Here is a 16,149-nt window from a genome sequence, read left to right as displayed (position 1 = left end):
CTTTAAGTCTTTGCCTTCAATAATTTGTTACAATTATATTTACATTCATTAATGTCCTTCGTATCTAAAGTTTACAAAAACAATTAAAAAAAAAGGCATACTGCCTGATACGCCCCAAGCTTTCCCTGCCCAGATTATCCGCAACATCCTTCATCCTTTGCACAGAATGAGGCACAGTGAGGTGCTGACCGCTCTTCATGGATTTAGTTCTTCTTTTAGGTGCTAACAGGCATCACAAAGCTTTCACGCCCTCTAAACATCTGCTCGCTTCCCATCAGCAGTAGACTCTGAGGTCGTAGGATCACGAGATAACCCAGACTGGAAAGGAACTCAGAGGTCTGCAGTCCATCCTGTCAGAAACGGGGTGAGATTGAGTTGTTCTAGGCTTGATCCTGCTGACTTTGCGTCCTTCCACAAGTGGAGGCTGCAGAGATTGCTGTGTGAGCGGTCCCAGGTCTTGTCTTAGTTCACGGTGAAAAAAGTGTTTTATAAGAGTGTTTTATTCAGTGCAGGCTGAACTTCTCCTCTTTCACCTTCCACACATTCTCTTTTATCTCCCAACATGCACCATGGGGAAGGACATGGCTCTGTGCTCGCCATCTCCTCGTCGGTTCTGTCAGGCTGCAGTGAGATCCCCTTCAGCCTTCCCTTCTCCAGGCTCCAGCACACAGCTTGGAGGAAAAGTGTCCCCTTAAAGTGTATGTGCTGGGCATGGACTGCAGAACAGCAGTAAACTCTGAGTCGTGTTTCCATACATGCAAATCATGACGGAGGCTCCCAGCCTTTCTTTTTTGCAACCATTTGGGGAGAACAAGTCGCTTTAATAAGTGGGAAGTAGAAGGCATCAGTCCTTCTGCAGGCACTTCCCATGCATGGTAGAGCACCGGAAACCATGGACTTCTGGCTCTGCACTGTGAGCTTCTTCTGGGATACCCACACTCCAGGTATTAACTTGGTGCCTGATGATGAATGGTCACTGGGGTACAACCCCATGGCTGTCCCACACGTGGCAGGGCAGAGACCATCCTCCAGGAGAGGAATGCCACGCTGCCAGCAGAGCCCTGGTGTTCTCAGTCACAGCATGTGCGCAGGGCTGGAGCCTCCACAGAGTGAAAGATCACTGAGGATGGAGTCACACACAGTATCCATGTATCCACAGGAAAACAAGGATTATGCACTCCTGGGAGATTCTGCAGGGGGAAAGCATGCACAGGGGATATTCCTGTACTCCTCAAAGAAGTTTCACCTTCTGGATTTAGAAAGACATCTGGATTCCTCTAGAGTCCTTGGAAGTGTTCCCTAATATTTCTGAGCACCCAATACAGCAATGGACCTTGGGGAAGGGAATTTGCAGCAGACGGATCTCCTTCCCACCGAGCTGCAGGTAGCAAGGGAAAGGGGCCAGCAACAGCTGGGCAGAGCAGGGGATGGATGTGAAGAGATCAACGCCGCTCGTCTGAAAGTTTCCTAAAATACTAATATTCACTTAATCCAACAGTTTGCTCCTAAATCCTGATCTTACAGTGAGCCCAAATCCTGATCTTACAGTGAGCCTATTTCTGTCCCAAATCTGTGGAGCAACAGGCCTTCTGGTGTGCAGTGAATCAGTCTCGTTCTTGGCAGTGTCTCTGGAAGAAGAGCCAAGTCTTGAGGCACTGCATTGTGGAGATCCAATTGAATAAAGCATTTGTGAAGAGAGTCAACACTGACGTTGTGTTTGAGGACTTGAGGACTCCAAGGAGTTAGCAGAGTGGTTTCATAGCACACGAGAAGTGGGATGAAGGCATTCCTCCAAGAAATTAAGAAAAGCTAATGACACTAAATATAAAAATATCAGTAATGAAAACAAAAAAAAAGATCAGGCCTGTCAGGTTATAAGAAGGAGGTTATCTGTGGAGAAAGAAGGGGAATTTATTAAGAAACACCTGTGAAATCACTTTTCTAAGAGCACACCTGAGCTCCTGGTTCCTCACGCTGTAGATGAGGGGGTTCACTGCTGGAGGCACCACCGAGTACAGAACTGTCAGCACCAGGTCCAGGGGTGGGGAGGAGATGGAGGGAGGCTTCAGGTAGGCAAAAAAAGCAGTGGTGACAAACAGGGAGACCACAGCCAGGTGAGGGAGGCACGTGGAGAAGGCTTTGTGCCGTCCCTGCTCAGAGGGCATCCTCAGCACAGCCCTGAAAATCTGCACGTAGGAGAAAAGAATGAAAACAAAACACCCAAATGCCAAAGAGACACCAATCACAACAACCCAAATTTCTCTGAGGTAGGATTGAGAGCAGGACAGCCTGAGGATCTGGGGGATTTCACAGAAGAACTGATCCACAGCACTGCCTCGGCAGAGTGGCAGTGAAAATGTGTTGGCAGTGTGCAGCACAGCATATACAAACATAGTGCCCCAGGCAGCTGCTGCCATGCTGGCACAAGCTCTGCTGCCCAGCAGGGTCCCGTAGTGCAGGGGCTTGCAGATGGCAACGTAGCGGTCATAGGACATGATGGTGAGGATGGAATATTCTGCTGAGATGAGAAAGACAAACAGAAAGCACTGTGCAGCACATGCAGCATAGGAGATGTCCCTGGTGCCCCAGAGGGCATTGGCCATGGCTTTGGGCAGAGTGGTGGAGATGCAGCCCAGGTCGAGGAGGGCGAGGTTGAGGAGGAAGAAGTACATGGGGGTGTGCAGGCGGTGGTGGCAGGCTACGGCTGTGCTGATGAGGCCGTTGCCCAGCAGGGCAGCCAGGTAGATGCCCAGCAAGAGCCAGAAGTGCAGGAGCTGCAGCTGCCGCGTGTCTGCCAACGCCAGCAGGAGGAACTCGCTGATGGAGCTGCTGTTGGGCATCTGCTGCCTGTGGGCACTGGAACCTGCCCAGGGAAGGAAAACATAGTAAAATGTTAGTTTAGGCCTCTCCCAGCAAATCCTACCCCATGTCTTCTGAACCACCCCAAACTGCCTCTCTGCCTACAGCAAGATCCCTGCTGCTACATTCCTTGTGCTCTGGTTGCTGCTGGCTGAGGGCACCACTCTGTGCATGGAGCTCTGCTGCTGACTCTCTGGAAGAGTCAGTCCTACAGCAATAAAACAACAGAAATGCTGAGTGCTCCCATAGTAAAAAACTGAGATATCAGGGAGTTTTTCGCACATTTCACAAAACTGTACTGCAGGGCTCTTTGGAAAATGTTTTGCATGTTTTAAGTCTTCCCAGCACACCTGAGGAGTGTTTTGAATGTGGAAATCCTTGATCATCGTACTACACTCCAAGTGAAATCTTTTCAGTTCAGAGACAAAGGCCATATCCCTCACTTCCAAGACAGGACAGCTGTTCTGTCTGTCAGTCCAGGGCATAGCTGCCCTGTGCTGGCTGCACCTCTGGAGGATGGTCACATTCAGGCATTACCCTGACAAGACTCTGGATGCTGGTAAGTGCAGAGGAATCCTGGTTACAAGTGCAGAACTCTAAGCCGCTCACCTTTCTCACCACACTGGCGAAAGATCTCAGCTTTCCCTTCCCTGCCAGGGACACTGCCATCTAGCAGCATTTCCATGGCCTTAATGCTGAGGTATCTTCTGCATGGTACTGCTGGATAAAACAGAGCTGCCATGGCAGAGCTGCACCCTGCAGCCCAGAAGGAACCACAGGAATGGAGTCAAATAAAGGAAGAGAGTCAAACCGTGCAGCCGTCCGGGCACACTGAGCCCTCAGGGCTGTTCTGGTGCTGCAGCAAGGAAGCCCTCATCCAGAGCCGGTCCTTCACAGCAATAAATAAACAGACTGCCTGCACCCTCATCTGCTATGGAATGTCCCTGGTCTAGAAATTTCATCCAGGATGCACATGAACATTGCCCAGCCAGCCAGAGACTTACTGTGCTAAGGTCTGTGAGCATTGCTCCTCCAAGTGAACTCTCAGCTTCTCCTTCTCTATGCATCACATCATGCATCTCTCCCTTCTTTCTCTGTCGGCTGCAGGCGTTTCCCCAGCCCTGCTGCACTGTGGAGAGGAGCTGCTCGTGTACCAGCAGCTGTATGAGCTGCCTGCATCCCAGGAGCCCAGCCTAGCTCAGCAGCAGAGGTACATCCCAAGGGCTCCCTTTCTCTGTCCTTCTGTGCTCCCTGCAGAAGTCTGTGGCTCCTCAGGAAGATGCATGGAAAAACACTGAAGGAGTCCCTGATGTTCCTCCCTCTGCTGTGCTGAGACTCTCCTTCCCAGCAATGTCATTTCTGCTGTCAGAGACAGAGTTAGGTGTGAGAATAACCTTACCCTTCTCCCAACACAGACAGGTCACCTGGGCAGTGACAGGCAGGGGTCACAGGAGCACAAGCAGAAGGAAATGAGACAGCTGAGTCAACTGAGGCATCTGTCTCATTCTGGGTCTGTAGCGATGGGATGGAAGGGCTCTCAGCTCCTTCCATACTCACCATGTGTGTGCACTCATCCTGCCTCTGCTCAAGCATGCAACAAATGCTCTGGTTTAAGCTCTCATGGTAAATAATGGAGACGGAGAGTAGCAGAGCGTTGTTGAGAAGCAAAGACCCAGTGACATCTCAGGTCCAAGAGATTTGCAGGTATTGGCAAGCTCTAATGGAGTAATTCCTGGAGTCAGGGTGACATCTGAGGGCACCCTCTTGGAGCCGGCTGAGAAGTCTCTTCGGCCAAGTGAAGTGAAAGCAGATGCCCACATGGAGAACAAGTAAAACTTCTCCCTTCTTGTTCTATTCAAGACTCTATGCAGAGGTATTTAGCTGAGGAAATGGAGTCACGTGCCATGGGGAGAGCCAGGTTTCTCTATCTCTTCAGTCTGAGCTGTGCTTTCATGTACGTGTACACTGTGGTCAGCAGCTCAGTATCAAAGTGGAGACTGGTGATGGTAGCGTTCCTCAGGGATCAGTGCTGGGACCAGTGTTATTTAACATCTTTGTAGGGGACATGGGCAGTGGGATCAAGGGCATCCTCAGCACGTTTGCAGTGACACACAGCTGAGTGGTGCAGTTGACATACTCGAGGGATGGGATGCTATCCAGAGGGTCCTGGACAAGCTTGACAGGTGGGCCCATGCCAACCTCATGAAGTTCAACAAGGCCAAATGTAAGGTGCTGCACCTGGGTCGGGGCAATCCCAAACATAGGTGTAGGTTTGGGAAGTATGACTTCAGAGCAGCCCTGAGAAGGATTTGGGGGTGTCACTTGGTGAAAGGCTTCATATGAGCTGACTATGATATCATGACATATCATATGATATGACTTCCTGCAGCCCAGAAGGCCAACCATGTCCTGATTGTATCAAGGGAAGCGTGACCAGCATGTACAGGGAGGTGATTCTGCCCAAGGAGGTTGTGGATGCCCCAGCCCTGGAGGCATTCAAGGCCAGGCTGGATGTGGCTCTGGGCAGCCTGGTCTGGTGGTTGGTGACCCTGCACATAGCAGGGGGTTGAAAATGGATGATCATCGTGGTCCTTTTCAACCCAGGCCCTTCTGTGAGTCTGTGGTTCTAGGATTCTGCCCCTCTATTCTGCCCTTGTGAAACCCCACCTGGAGTACTGTGTTCGTTTCTGGGGCCCCAACACAAGAAGGACATGGAGCTGTTGGAGAGGGTCCAGAGGAGGGCCACAAAGATGATCAGGGGGCTGGAACACCTCCAATATGAGGACAGGCTGAGACAGCTGGGACTCTACAGCCCAGAGAAGTGAAAGCTCTGGAGGGATGATACAGCAGCCTCCCAGTACTGAAAAGGGGCCAAGAGGACAGCTGGAGAGGGACTTTTTAGAAGGACATGTACTGACAGGATACGGGGAAATGGTTTTAAACTGGAAGATTAGATATGAGGAAGAAGTTCTCTCCTGTGAGAGTGGTGAGACTCTGGACCAGCTGCCCTGTGAGGCTGTGAATGTCCCTCCCTGGAAGCATTCAAGGCCAGGCTGGATGGGGCTCCGGGAAATGTGGCCTAGTGGGTCCCATTCAGACTGGGTGTGGGACAGGCAGCACCCAGGGCATCTGTGGCAGCTTCCGGAGCAGCGACTGAATGCCAGCACTGCAGTGAGACAACGCCTGTTGCTTCTCTCCATACATACTGCACGATGGAAAGCAGCAGGGTTTCTGCTCACGTACCTTCGCTCTCCTTTCCTGCTGGTTCCTCTCTGGCCCGCTGCTGACCCATCCCCTTGCAGATGCAGCCACAGATCAGACCAACAGCATTTACAATATGAGCGTGTACAAGTTCACCTGCAGAGACGAGCCAGAAAGACCAGGGGACAAAAGTGCTTAGAGCTCTGGAGCTCTGCTGTGAGGTGAAGAGGTTGGAAACGTACAAGCAGAGAGAAGTTTGGGCTGGAAGGTCCCTTAAAGACAACCCATTTCCAACCCCTCTGCCATTGGCACGGGTTCCTTCACTGCAGCACTTTGCCCAAAGCCCCATTCACTGCTTCTGGGGGCCACCTGCCCCAGGTTTTTACCACCCTTCAGGGAAAGAAGTTCTCCTACGTATCTAATCTCTCTCTAACCTCTGCAAGTTTATGACCATTACATTTCCAGTGAGGCCTGAACTCACAGCCATGTCAGATAACTGCCATCTCCCTGCAGCCAGGGCTGCCCTGCCAGCTCAGGATCTGTGCTCGCATTTCAGTGCAAACCATTGCAGTTCACAGCACCTTGCTCTCCCCCCTGATGCTGGCTATTGTGCCACAGTCCTTGCTCTCAAGGCCAGAGAGGAAGTTATGATACCTGACCTCTCCTTTTCCTATTTTCCCTTTCCCTGGGTGTGTGTCCATGGGTCCCACGCCCCGCTCATCACAGAACTGGGCCGAACCAGCCTGTAAACCAGTGACATTTTTGGTGCAGGATGGGAGCATAGGACGCTTTTTGGCTTTTAGAACAAATGACTCTCTGCTTTTCAGAAAGCTTTGTTAGAAAACCTTATCAGTACTGCGTGTGCTGCACTGAAAACGAGGCCTGAAGTTTAGGCAGACTGCCAACGTTCTGGGATATGTGTAAACTCCCTAGGTGCTGCTAGCTTGCTTCAGTACTGAGAAGAAAAAAATAATAAAAAAAAGCTTTCTCTTGTAAAACTGCTCTTCAAAGGAATACATTCCATCACTTTTTCTTTCTTAATGCTTAACATACTGGGCCTTAATGAAGTTTGCCACTCTGCTCTGTGGAGCTGTAAGTACGTATGATCAACTGAACACACTGATGGAAATACCTACCTGATATCTGCATGCAATGTGGCATACGACTCCAGAGGGAGCTGCTAATTCTACAGAACTGGTGGGTTTTAAGCAGTCTCCCAGTCTCTCCCTTGAATCCTGTATGCGGTTTTGGAATGCTCATCTGATCGTGGCGTCGGTCTCCCTGAATGTACTCCTCACCATTTCACTCAGTATCTTTCTCTGTAATATTCTCAGGAAGCTTTCCCCAGAGCCCGAGGATAATACCGAGTGGCAGGGATGTCCTCCCCAAGGATGAGACTTTGGAGAGATGGGCATCCCCGGTGGAAACTGAAGCAAGCATCGCCCTGCTCAGAATGGAAGGAAGAAGAGGAGAAAGAGGAGGAAGAAGATTCAGGGCAGAGGCCGCTGCTGCCAGAGGAGGAGTCCTCAACAAGACCACGGCCACCGCTGCCAAGGAGGGCTAAAAGAGAAGAGGAAGGTGAGGAAGGCATTGTCACCATTACTACTCGCCCTCTGAAAATGAAATCCGAGGTTTGAGAACGGACTTTTCATGGCACACAAATGAACCCACTGTCAGCTGGTTCCTTCAATACTGGGAGAACGAGCCAACAGTGTGCTGCTCGATAGTAGAGAAATCGCTTGCTGGGTAGCATTGCTAGGGACTCAGCCACTGACAGAGGAATTAGCGGATATCAGGGTGAGGCCTTCACCCTCTGGAAGCGGATGCATCACGTCCCGGTACAGCGCTCGCTGCGCAGGGTCCAGCAGCGCCCACTCCTCCCTGCTGAAATACACGGCCTCCTCCGCAAAGCTCACGGGCTCCTGCAGGCAAAGGACTTCTCTGATGGGAAAAGCCAAGGCCCAGGGAAGCGGCTCAGACACGAGAGAAACTCCAGGCCCAGCCGCTTCTCCGTCCCAGCACACAGATGCTGGATGGGGGCACCTCACTCTCCCCCTGCATTCACATCCCTTGCCCTCTCCCAGCTGCTTCCCCAAGCTCCTACCTGAGAGGGATGCGCTGTGGCCATTTCCTGCTCTCCTGCAGGCTGCAATGATCACAGGTGAAAGGCAGAAGTGTAACTGCAGCCTGCTGGGACAAGAGAAATAGCAGTGCCGGTTTGCTTTCGGCTTTGTTAACTTTGCAGCATGAAGGCTTTCACTGCCAGTGTGCTGGGAATCCCTGGTGTTTGGTTTGCCTGTCGATAGGTCTCAGTGCAGTAGTTGCAGAGCCGCTGTTTTGGGTTAGCAAAAGGAATCCGTAAGGGACAGTTCTGAAACTTCCCATCTCAGCTCCAGTGGGTGAACAGGCTTGTTTTTCCTCCATAATCTTGCACTGGGGACATAATGGAGCACTTTTATCTCCTGCCTCACTCATTTTGCCACGTGGGAAGTATTGGAGTCACAACACAACGCCTTTAGCTCCTGCCTCAAAGCGCGCAGGGACCACGCAGCGCGCTGGCAGTGCGAGCGCTCACGCCGCAGTTCCGCGCACCGCCGGCAGTTGCGGTGCCGTCTCGGCAGAGTCGAACAACTACATCTCCCGGAGGACTCTGCGTTTCCGTTCCGAAGGAAAGCTGCACCGGCCGGCAGGTGACGGCACGCTCCGTCGTTTCCCTTTCCGCTCGTCTGGCCGGCGTCCGGCGTCCGAGTAAGGCTTTCGGGTTTCGGAAGCTCCCTCTCTCGCTTCTTTGCTTCGCCCGGCACAAAGCGTCTTTCGAGCCGAGCGTATCTCGCCGGCTGTGCTCGGCTGCGCTCCGCCCCGCGCCGAGATCGATGAGCGCCGGGACGAGAAACCGCCGCGCCGCTCCCCCCCTTTCCCGTCCCCTCCGCCGCGGCTCGGAGCGCCGAGAGAGAGAAAGAGGCGGGGGGCAGACGTTGCAGAGGCTGCTGCAAAGCCGTGTGTGCCCTCGGGGGCGGGGAGGGACGCGTCGGAAGCGAGAACGTCCGTGTGCGCGGAGATGGGGGACAGCCGCCGTCCCGGTGTCAGCACTGGAAGCGTCGGGGCTGGAGATGGGGCTGAAATGGAGGAGCTGGGAGACGCTGCTGGTTTTTGCAGTGACCAGGGGCGCCGAAGCCCTGCGTTGGTCGAGATGGGTTGGAGGAGCTCGAGGGAAAAACGGGGTTTGCCGAGGGGTCTTCGGTAGGCAGGAGAGGTGCGTGGCAGATGAAAGGCAGTTTGTGACGGTGGGAGTTTGGAAGGATGAAAAAGCAAAAAAGGAAAGAAAGTAAGATATGAAAAGAGAGAGGCTTGGGGAAGGCGTCGGCCAAGGCAGGCAGAGGAGGAAACCGAGAGGAAACTGGGAAAGCAAAGGCAAGAAAGGAGAAGGATAGAGAGAGGAAATGATTGGCATCGACCACAGCCTAGGGAACACCTGTGATATATGGAGAAACAGTGGTAGAACTGCTGGAAAAGGTGCAGTTACCAAAAGAGAGAGCTCTAAAACACTGCAAAGCCCGCCAGTCGTATGACAGCAGTATCAGTATGGGCAGCAGCCGTGCAGAGACAGCAGCCAGGAGTGCAGCAGCAGGAGTTTTCCTCCAGCGAATGCCCCGAGATATCCCAAATTGATCATGAACCTCCGGAGTCCCGGGCAAAGGATGGAGAGCTGGCTCCCTTGCTAAAAGCTGGGAGCAACGAAGCAGGATGGTGGCAGCTCCAGACAGCCGAGTAACAGTTCCCCAGCCAAGGGAAGCAGTAAAGCTTGTGGTGAAAGAAGTTATCTCTGGATGTGGGGCACCAGCAGGGCTGCCATCAGATTTTCAGAGGTTTGGATTTCGTAGCTGAAATTGTTCAACACCTAGGAAAACCCTTGGAATAGCAGCAGATTGACACAGTCTGTATGGGCCGCAGTGCAGTGGAGAGATGGAAAAAATGAATCAAACTGGACCAAACCCAGATCGATGGAGTCTGTTGGTAACAGGCTGGAAATGGCTGCGGCCCTACCTCTCACCTTACTGCATGTGCTGGTGAAACCGTGTGCTGAAGAGAAAGTGAGAGCTTGTGACATGACGTGTGGGAGAGCACTGCAGGGGTTGGAGAGTAGTGCTGACGTAAAGCGCTCGGGTGAGCTAAAGCTGAGAGCAGATGGCATCTCTTCAGGGAAAGTCCTTTCCTCTGCCCTCCGGTTCGTGGCTCAGGCGGCACCAGCGGCTCTGGGAGTCACAGCACATCCGCTCCACGGCGGTGAGTGAGTGTATCTACGGACGTGGAGCTCTGAGCTGCTGCGGGAGAAGTGAAAGGCGCGCACAAATCCTGCTGACCGCGCACACTGCTGCAGGCTGGCAGGAGTAGGCTCCTGAATCCGGAACGCAAGAACAAAAAGCGCCCAGCACGCAGCGGCCAGCAGAGCTGACTGCAGCGATGGAATGAAACATTCACATAAGTGAATGTGACTTGTAAACCAGGAAAGGGAAAATCACATGGTGAACCTGAATGTAGTTATTGAGGTTTAGATACCCTTAGTATATAGTTTGCCTTATACTAACTGCATCCATTGTTTGCCGTTATGAATTGTTAGGAGGGGGGGGAGGGGGGGGGCAACCTTGCAGTACTTAAGGGGTGTTTATTCTCTTTGTCTAAAATGATAATGATGATTTTAACAACGGGTATGGTTATCAATTGAACACCTGGCATCAAAATAAGCACATGAAATTGGTGAATAAAGTGTTGGATGTGCTCAGAATTGCCCAAATATGAGGCAAGTCCTTACCTGCTATGGGGATTACCACTGCCAGAACAGAGCTGGGATGCAGTATTTGTTAACAAATCCGCAGAGTACTTTGCAGACAAACATGCAGAATCACAAAGATGGATTGTAGGGACCCATCCCAGGATTGATCCCGTTTGTCTGTCAGACACAGGGACAAGGCAATTAGGGAAAGCTCCAATAAGAAAATCCCCGCACTGTAAACGGACAGTGCAAATGGGAACTGAGTATTTTGGAAGAAAGCAGGGGTAAATAGTGGGTGTCAGCTAAGGGGAAAGGACGGTCCTGGCTATGCGGATATGGAGCTTAGAAGGTATTATCCCCAAGGTGGACCGGAACCTGTACCCTGGGAATAGTAATGCCAAAGGTGATCAGTTAACGTGGATCATACAGGCCCGGGTACCCTCAAAAGTCAAGAGAGAAGTGCTCCATCCACCAATAAAAAGACCTAGTAGGTTTCACTCATGCATCAGTGGTTAATTCCCTCTTTGGAGCTGTAGAATTGGAAATGGCTATAGGAGACATGTCTGCAGTTATGAAACACCTGGAAAATGAAACGGGGTGCTAGGATTGGCCTATAAGAAGAAGTCCAAAGCTTAGTCCCGGTTGTATTGCAAAATAGAACGGCTTCAGATCTGTTGTTAGCCGCAAGAGGAGGAGATTGTGCAGTAGTAAATGCTGGTTGTTGAGTGTATAGAAACGGACAGATGTCAGATATGGCACCAACCTGAAAGGCTGCATAAAGTCAGCCAGGGTGATGTAAGCCGAAAGCAAAATGACTTCCTGGCTTCCCAACTTGGATTGGTGAAAGAATTTATTTGTGGGGATGGAGTATGTAATTGCTGCATGTGTCCCTGTTTGTTGAGTGATTCGGTGTTGGAAATGTGTGTCCGAATATGAGATGCCAAGGGTGATGAGGATAGGATAGAAACATGGAATCCTCACACAGAACAGGAGGGATTGATGCAGGTTGTTTTGCTTAGCCACAGGGATTAGTACAGTAGTTTAACAACCACTATGCTAGTTCAGCAAAAGGAATCCATAAGAGAGAGTTCTGAAACTTTCCCTTTCAGCTTTAGTCTTGCTTTTGTTCAGTCCTGTTTTTCCTCCATAGTTTTGCACTGGGGACATAATAGAGTACTTCAAACTTCTGCCTCAATGATTCTACCTCAACGAGAAGAAGTGGAGTCACAACACAATACTTTTTCTTTGGCCTCAAATCATGCAAGGACATTTTCCTCGAGTTCCACACGTACTGCTTTTAGAAGTGTCTCACTATGGCCTCATAAGCCATGGAAATCTTCTGCAGTGAGGTAGAGTGAGTGGCAGTGGGTTAATCCACTCCGACTCCCAGAGACAGTCGGTGGTTTATATTGCAGGGATTCCTTGTCAATCAACCTTAGCTATAATTGTGGCAAAGTTACAAAGCCGAAAGCAAACCAGCACTGCTATTTCTCTTGTCCCAGCAGGCTGCAGTTACACTTCTGCCTTTCACCTGTGATCATCGCAGCCTGCAGGAGAGCAGGAAATGGCCACAGCGCATCCCTCTCAGGTAGGAGCTTGGGGAAGCAGCTGGGAGAGGGCAAGGGATGTGAATGCAGAGGGAGAGTGAGGTGCCCCCATCCAGCATCTGTGTGCTGGGACGGAGAAGCGGCTGGGCCTGGAGTTTCTCTCGTGTCTGAGCCGCTTCCCTGGGCCTTGGCTTTTCCCATCAGAGAAGTCCTTTGCTTGCAGGAGCCCGTGAGCTTTGCGGAGGTGGCCGTGTATTTCAGCAGGGAGGAGTGGGCGCTGCTGGACCCTGCGCAGCGAGCGCTGTACCGGGACGTGATGCTGGAGACGTACCAGTGCGTGGCCTCGCTGGGTGAGGGCTTTGCTGCTGCTCCTTCTCATGTGGGCTGTGCAGAAGAAGCCTCTGCAAACAGGGCATATAGAATAACTGCAGTGCAGTTATTTATGGACTAACACAACAGCAACAACAAACGCAACACAGAGAAACGTGAGTTTCAGAAGGTATTAGTGTGCTCAGCACTGTGCTGAAAGCCCCGGAGTCACTGCTGGCAGATAGGCATCATACTGGAGGGGGGGACTAGAGCCCTACAAGCCACCATGCACCATGCTGCTGCACTGCTCCACCACCCAGATGACTCGCAGATAGCTCCTTTTGTCTGATGTGCTTTATTGTTCCGTTCCTGTAAACTTTTTTAAAGCCTTGGCCATTGAGCATTTTGGAAAAAGAACGAACAAATTTTCCTGATGGGAATGATAAGAACGTGTCCCTGCGTTATTTTCAGAGATATGGAAGTTGTACTGGGTGCCACGGGAATGTAGTTTGTATTGGCCAGTGTCATTCAGGCCCTCATTGTGGTTTCACAGTGGGGAGGGACACACAATGGAGTGGCGGACAAGCAGCTGTGCCAGAATCTCGGAAATGCTCTCACCTCCCCTCTTTCTGTCAATTAAGCTCCACTTCCCGTGCCCAAACCCGCGGTGATCACCCTGCTTGAAGGAGGGGCAGACCCCTGGATCCCAGATGTGTGCAGCCCAGAGGAGATGGCCGGAGAGCTCAGCCCAGGTGAGGTGGGGAGAAAAAGCGGAGGGTGGGGCTGTCCAAAGCCATCTCTGGCTGGGCAGCATTGTGCGTACTGCGTGCTATCCCTGGCTTTCCTCTGTCATCCAGCAGGAGGTGGGATGACAGCATTAAAGGAGGACGTGCAGAAAAGCGGTGTGTCCGAAAGGCAGAGCGTCTGTGTCTCAGTGGGAGAAAGCAGAAGGGATGCGCAAGGGGGCCTGGAGCAAGGAGAGCACTTCAAGAAGGCACTGGGAAACCATCCGGGAAAGAAAGCGAGGAACCCCTTGGACTTCAGCACAGCCCAAATGCAGCGTGGAGATGAGAGTAGCAAGGAAGTGCGCCTCCTCTTGCAAGGAGCAAGGAAGACAAGGCAGAATTCGTGTGATGAGTGTGGCAAAACCTGTGAAAGGTGTTCTGTTGACTTTAGTCACCAGTGCCTACACTCAAAGGACACACTGTACAAGTGCACTGATTGTGCAAAGCACTTCGTATTGAGATCCACCCTCACGTATCACCAGCGCCTCCACGCAGGAGAGAGACGATTTAAGTGTCCTGAGTGTGGGAAGGGCTTCACAAGGAGTTATGACCTCATCTGCCACCAGCGCATCCACACAGGTGAGACGCCATACAGCTGTCCACAGTGCCCACTGAGTTTTAAAAGCAGTTCCCATCTTGCTTACCACCAGCGCATCCACACAGGAGAAAGACCCTATCAGTGCACTGTGTGTGGGAAGAGCTACAAAAGGAGTTCCCACCTCACCTACCACCATCGCATCCACACAGGAGAGACACCGTACAGCTGTCCTCAGTGCCCACAGAGCTTCACAAGCAGTTCTGCCCTCACCTACCACCAGCGTATCCACGCGGGAGAGAAACCATTTAAGTGCCCAGAGTGTGGGAAGAGCTTCAGAAGCCATTCCCAGCTCAACTGCCACCAGCGCAGCCACACAGGAGAGAGACCCTACAAGTGCCCTGAGTGTGGGAAGGCCTTCAAAAGCAGTTCTGACGTCACTGTCCACCAGCATGTCCACACAGTAGAGAGACCCTTTAAGTGCACCGTATGTGAGAAGAGCTTCAAAAGAAGTTCTGCCCTCATTTACCACCAGCGCATCCATACAGGAGAGAGACCCTACAAGTGCCCTGACTGTGGGAAGGGCTTTAGAAGAAGTTCTCACCTCAGCTCCCACCAGCTTGTCCACACAGGAGAGACACCCTACAAGTGCCCTGAGTGTGGGAAGGGTTTTACAAGAAGCTCTAACCTCAACGTCCACAAGCGCCTCCATAGAGGAGACCAACCATAGCAGCGCCCTGAGTTTGTGAGAACCTCCAGAAGCAGTTCCTGCCTCCTGACCTACCACACATCCCCCCAGGAGACAGAGCCTGCAGTGCCCCAGTGGGCAAAGAGCTTCAGCAGGGCCCCAGCCTGGTCACCACCTGTGGCTTTGCACAGTGATGAGCCTTACATGGCCCTGGAGCCGAGGAAGTGCTTTGGAGGTAAACTAAATCCTGTTCCCCCTTCCTCCCTGGCCTGGGGATAACATCCATTGCTCTCTTTCAGCTGGAGATGATGTGTTGAGTGGGCATGCAAAGGAGAGTCCAGAGAGGGACGTGGCACAGCCACTGGAAACCAAATAAGCGGTGGCTTATTTGTGCCATGCCTGTGTGTATGGAGGTTGCTGGGGAAGTCATCTGGCTTTCAGAGAAACCTGTTTGCGGGGGAGGCCCCAAAGGAGATGTCACGTGGACTGAGAAGTCACCAGGGAGGAAGAAAACGTGTCTGCAGGGAGTGTGGGAAGAGCTTCAGCTGGTGCTCAGCTCTTAGTAGGCCCCAGAGAGCAGACACAGGGGAGAGCTCCTGTGAGGGCCTTGACTGCAGGAAGAGCCATGTCCAGAGCTGGGAGCTCATCGCACGCCAGTGGGTCCACGTGCAGAACCCTACAAAGGTGCAGCCTGCAAGAAGAGCTTCAGCCATGGCCTAGACCTTGTGAGGTACCAGGATGTCTGCACTGGGGAGAAGCCCTGCATGTGCCTGCACCAATGCGTCCACGGGACAAGAAACCTCAGAAGTGCCTTGAGTGTGAGAAGGGCTCTGTGGGAACGCAGGGCTCCTCACTCGCAGGAGATGGCACTCGTGGAAGATGTGCTACAGATGTCCCAAGTGCAGGAAGAGCTTCAAGCACAGCTCCAACCTGATGGAGTGCCTGAGGATCCACTCAGGGCAGAGACCTTGGAAATGCCTGCACTGTGGGCAGAGCTTCATCCAGAGCCCAGACTTCATTGCTATCCAAGGAAAATCTCTCACAGTTTCTCTTCTGCTCGTCCTGCAAGCAGCTTTTTGAAGCCGTTTCCTAAGGAAAAGTAGCTGTGCAGCCACGTGCTGTGTGCCATGCGTTCCTCTCAGTTGCTTCTGAGTCCGCTGACGAATCAGGTACAGGGGTCAGGAGAACAACTGTGCCACTCTTGAAAGGTTTACTGAAGGTAACCTGCACGCAGAAGAGAAAAGCCTCTCCAAAAGCTTTCGCTGAGCAACCATCCCACATGTTTGGCCTTTTATTAGACGTGAGAGAAGACTTGTGGAAGAGTCCAACCTGTGAACTGAGCTTGGCTTGCTCTGCTCCTCATACACCTGATCTTTACGTCCCTTGAGTGGCACGTGGCTTTTCTGTGGTGTCAAAGGGAAAGGGAAGGGGGAGAATAAAGTAGATCAGTTGTC

At 52.0% G+C, this 16,149-nt stretch overlaps 2 protein-coding genes across 13 annotated transcripts in view; one reads left to right on the top strand and one right to left on the bottom strand.

The window, feature by feature from the left end:
- LOC116240921 (olfactory receptor 14C36-like) overlaps window positions 1-8,785 on the bottom strand; it is a 9,500-nt gene extending 715 nt beyond the window's left edge. Inside the window, exons 1-3 of one of the 6 annotated variants that reach the window (XM_090130461.1) lie at window positions 8,165-8,785; window positions 3,864-7,982; window positions 1,954-2,863 (exon numbers count right to left, since the gene is read on the bottom strand). In XM_090130461.1, coding sequence (XP_089986587.1) covers window positions 1,954-2,840 — 887 coding nt within the window. In that variant the 5' untranslated portion in view covers window positions 2,841-2,863; window positions 3,864-7,982; window positions 8,165-8,785. Of the gene's footprint in view, window positions 1-79; window positions 7,983-8,164 lie in introns of those variants that run through there. The other 5 variants (XM_090130462.1, XM_090130464.1, XM_090130465.1 and 2 more) reach the window with 5 other exon arrangements.
- Window positions 8,750-16,149, top strand: LOC116240920 (uncharacterized). Of its 7 annotated transcripts, none has more exons than XM_090130451.1 (5): window positions 8,750-8,808; window positions 12,337-12,419; window positions 12,602-12,728; window positions 13,329-13,439; window positions 13,545-16,149. In XM_090130451.1, the coding sequence occupies exons 2-5, from the start codon at window positions 12,396-12,398 to the stop codon at window positions 14,735-14,737; spliced, it is 1,455 nt and encodes a 484-aa protein (XP_089986577.1). In that variant the 5' UTR covers window positions 8,750-8,808; window positions 12,337-12,395; the 3' UTR covers window positions 14,738-16,149. The 7 variants fall into 7 exon arrangements, with proteins under 7 accessions (XP_089986577.1, XP_089986579.1, XP_089986578.1 ...); XM_090130453.1 differs by having other exon boundaries at window positions 8,791-8,808; window positions 12,334-12,419; XM_090130452.1 differs by having other exon boundaries at window positions 8,795-10,344.

Source organism: Phasianus colchicus, chromosome 40 (assembly GCF_987193195.1).
Source record: "Phasianus colchicus chromosome 40, bPhaCol1.hap1.1, whole genome shotgun sequence".
Lineage (NCBI taxonomy): Eukaryota > Metazoa > Chordata > Aves > Galliformes > Phasianidae > Phasianus > Phasianus colchicus.
Note: the sequence above shows the minus strand (reverse complement) of the source record. Positions and strands in the feature narration are given on the sequence as shown.

Bases quoted from the DNA above. Each gene is read 5' to 3' on its own strand.
- LOC116240920 (XM_090130451.1), top strand. From the start codon at position 12,396: ATGGCCACAGCGCATCCCTCTCAG. The intron at 12,729-13,328 runs GTGAGGGCTTTG...CTGTCAATTAAG, and splicing joins CCAGTGCGTGGCCTCGCTGG to CTCCACTTCCCGTGCCCAAA. The intron at 13,440-13,544 runs GTGAGGTGGGGA...TCTGTCATCCAG, and splicing joins GGCCGGAGAGCTCAGCCCAG to CAGGAGGTGGGATGACAGCA.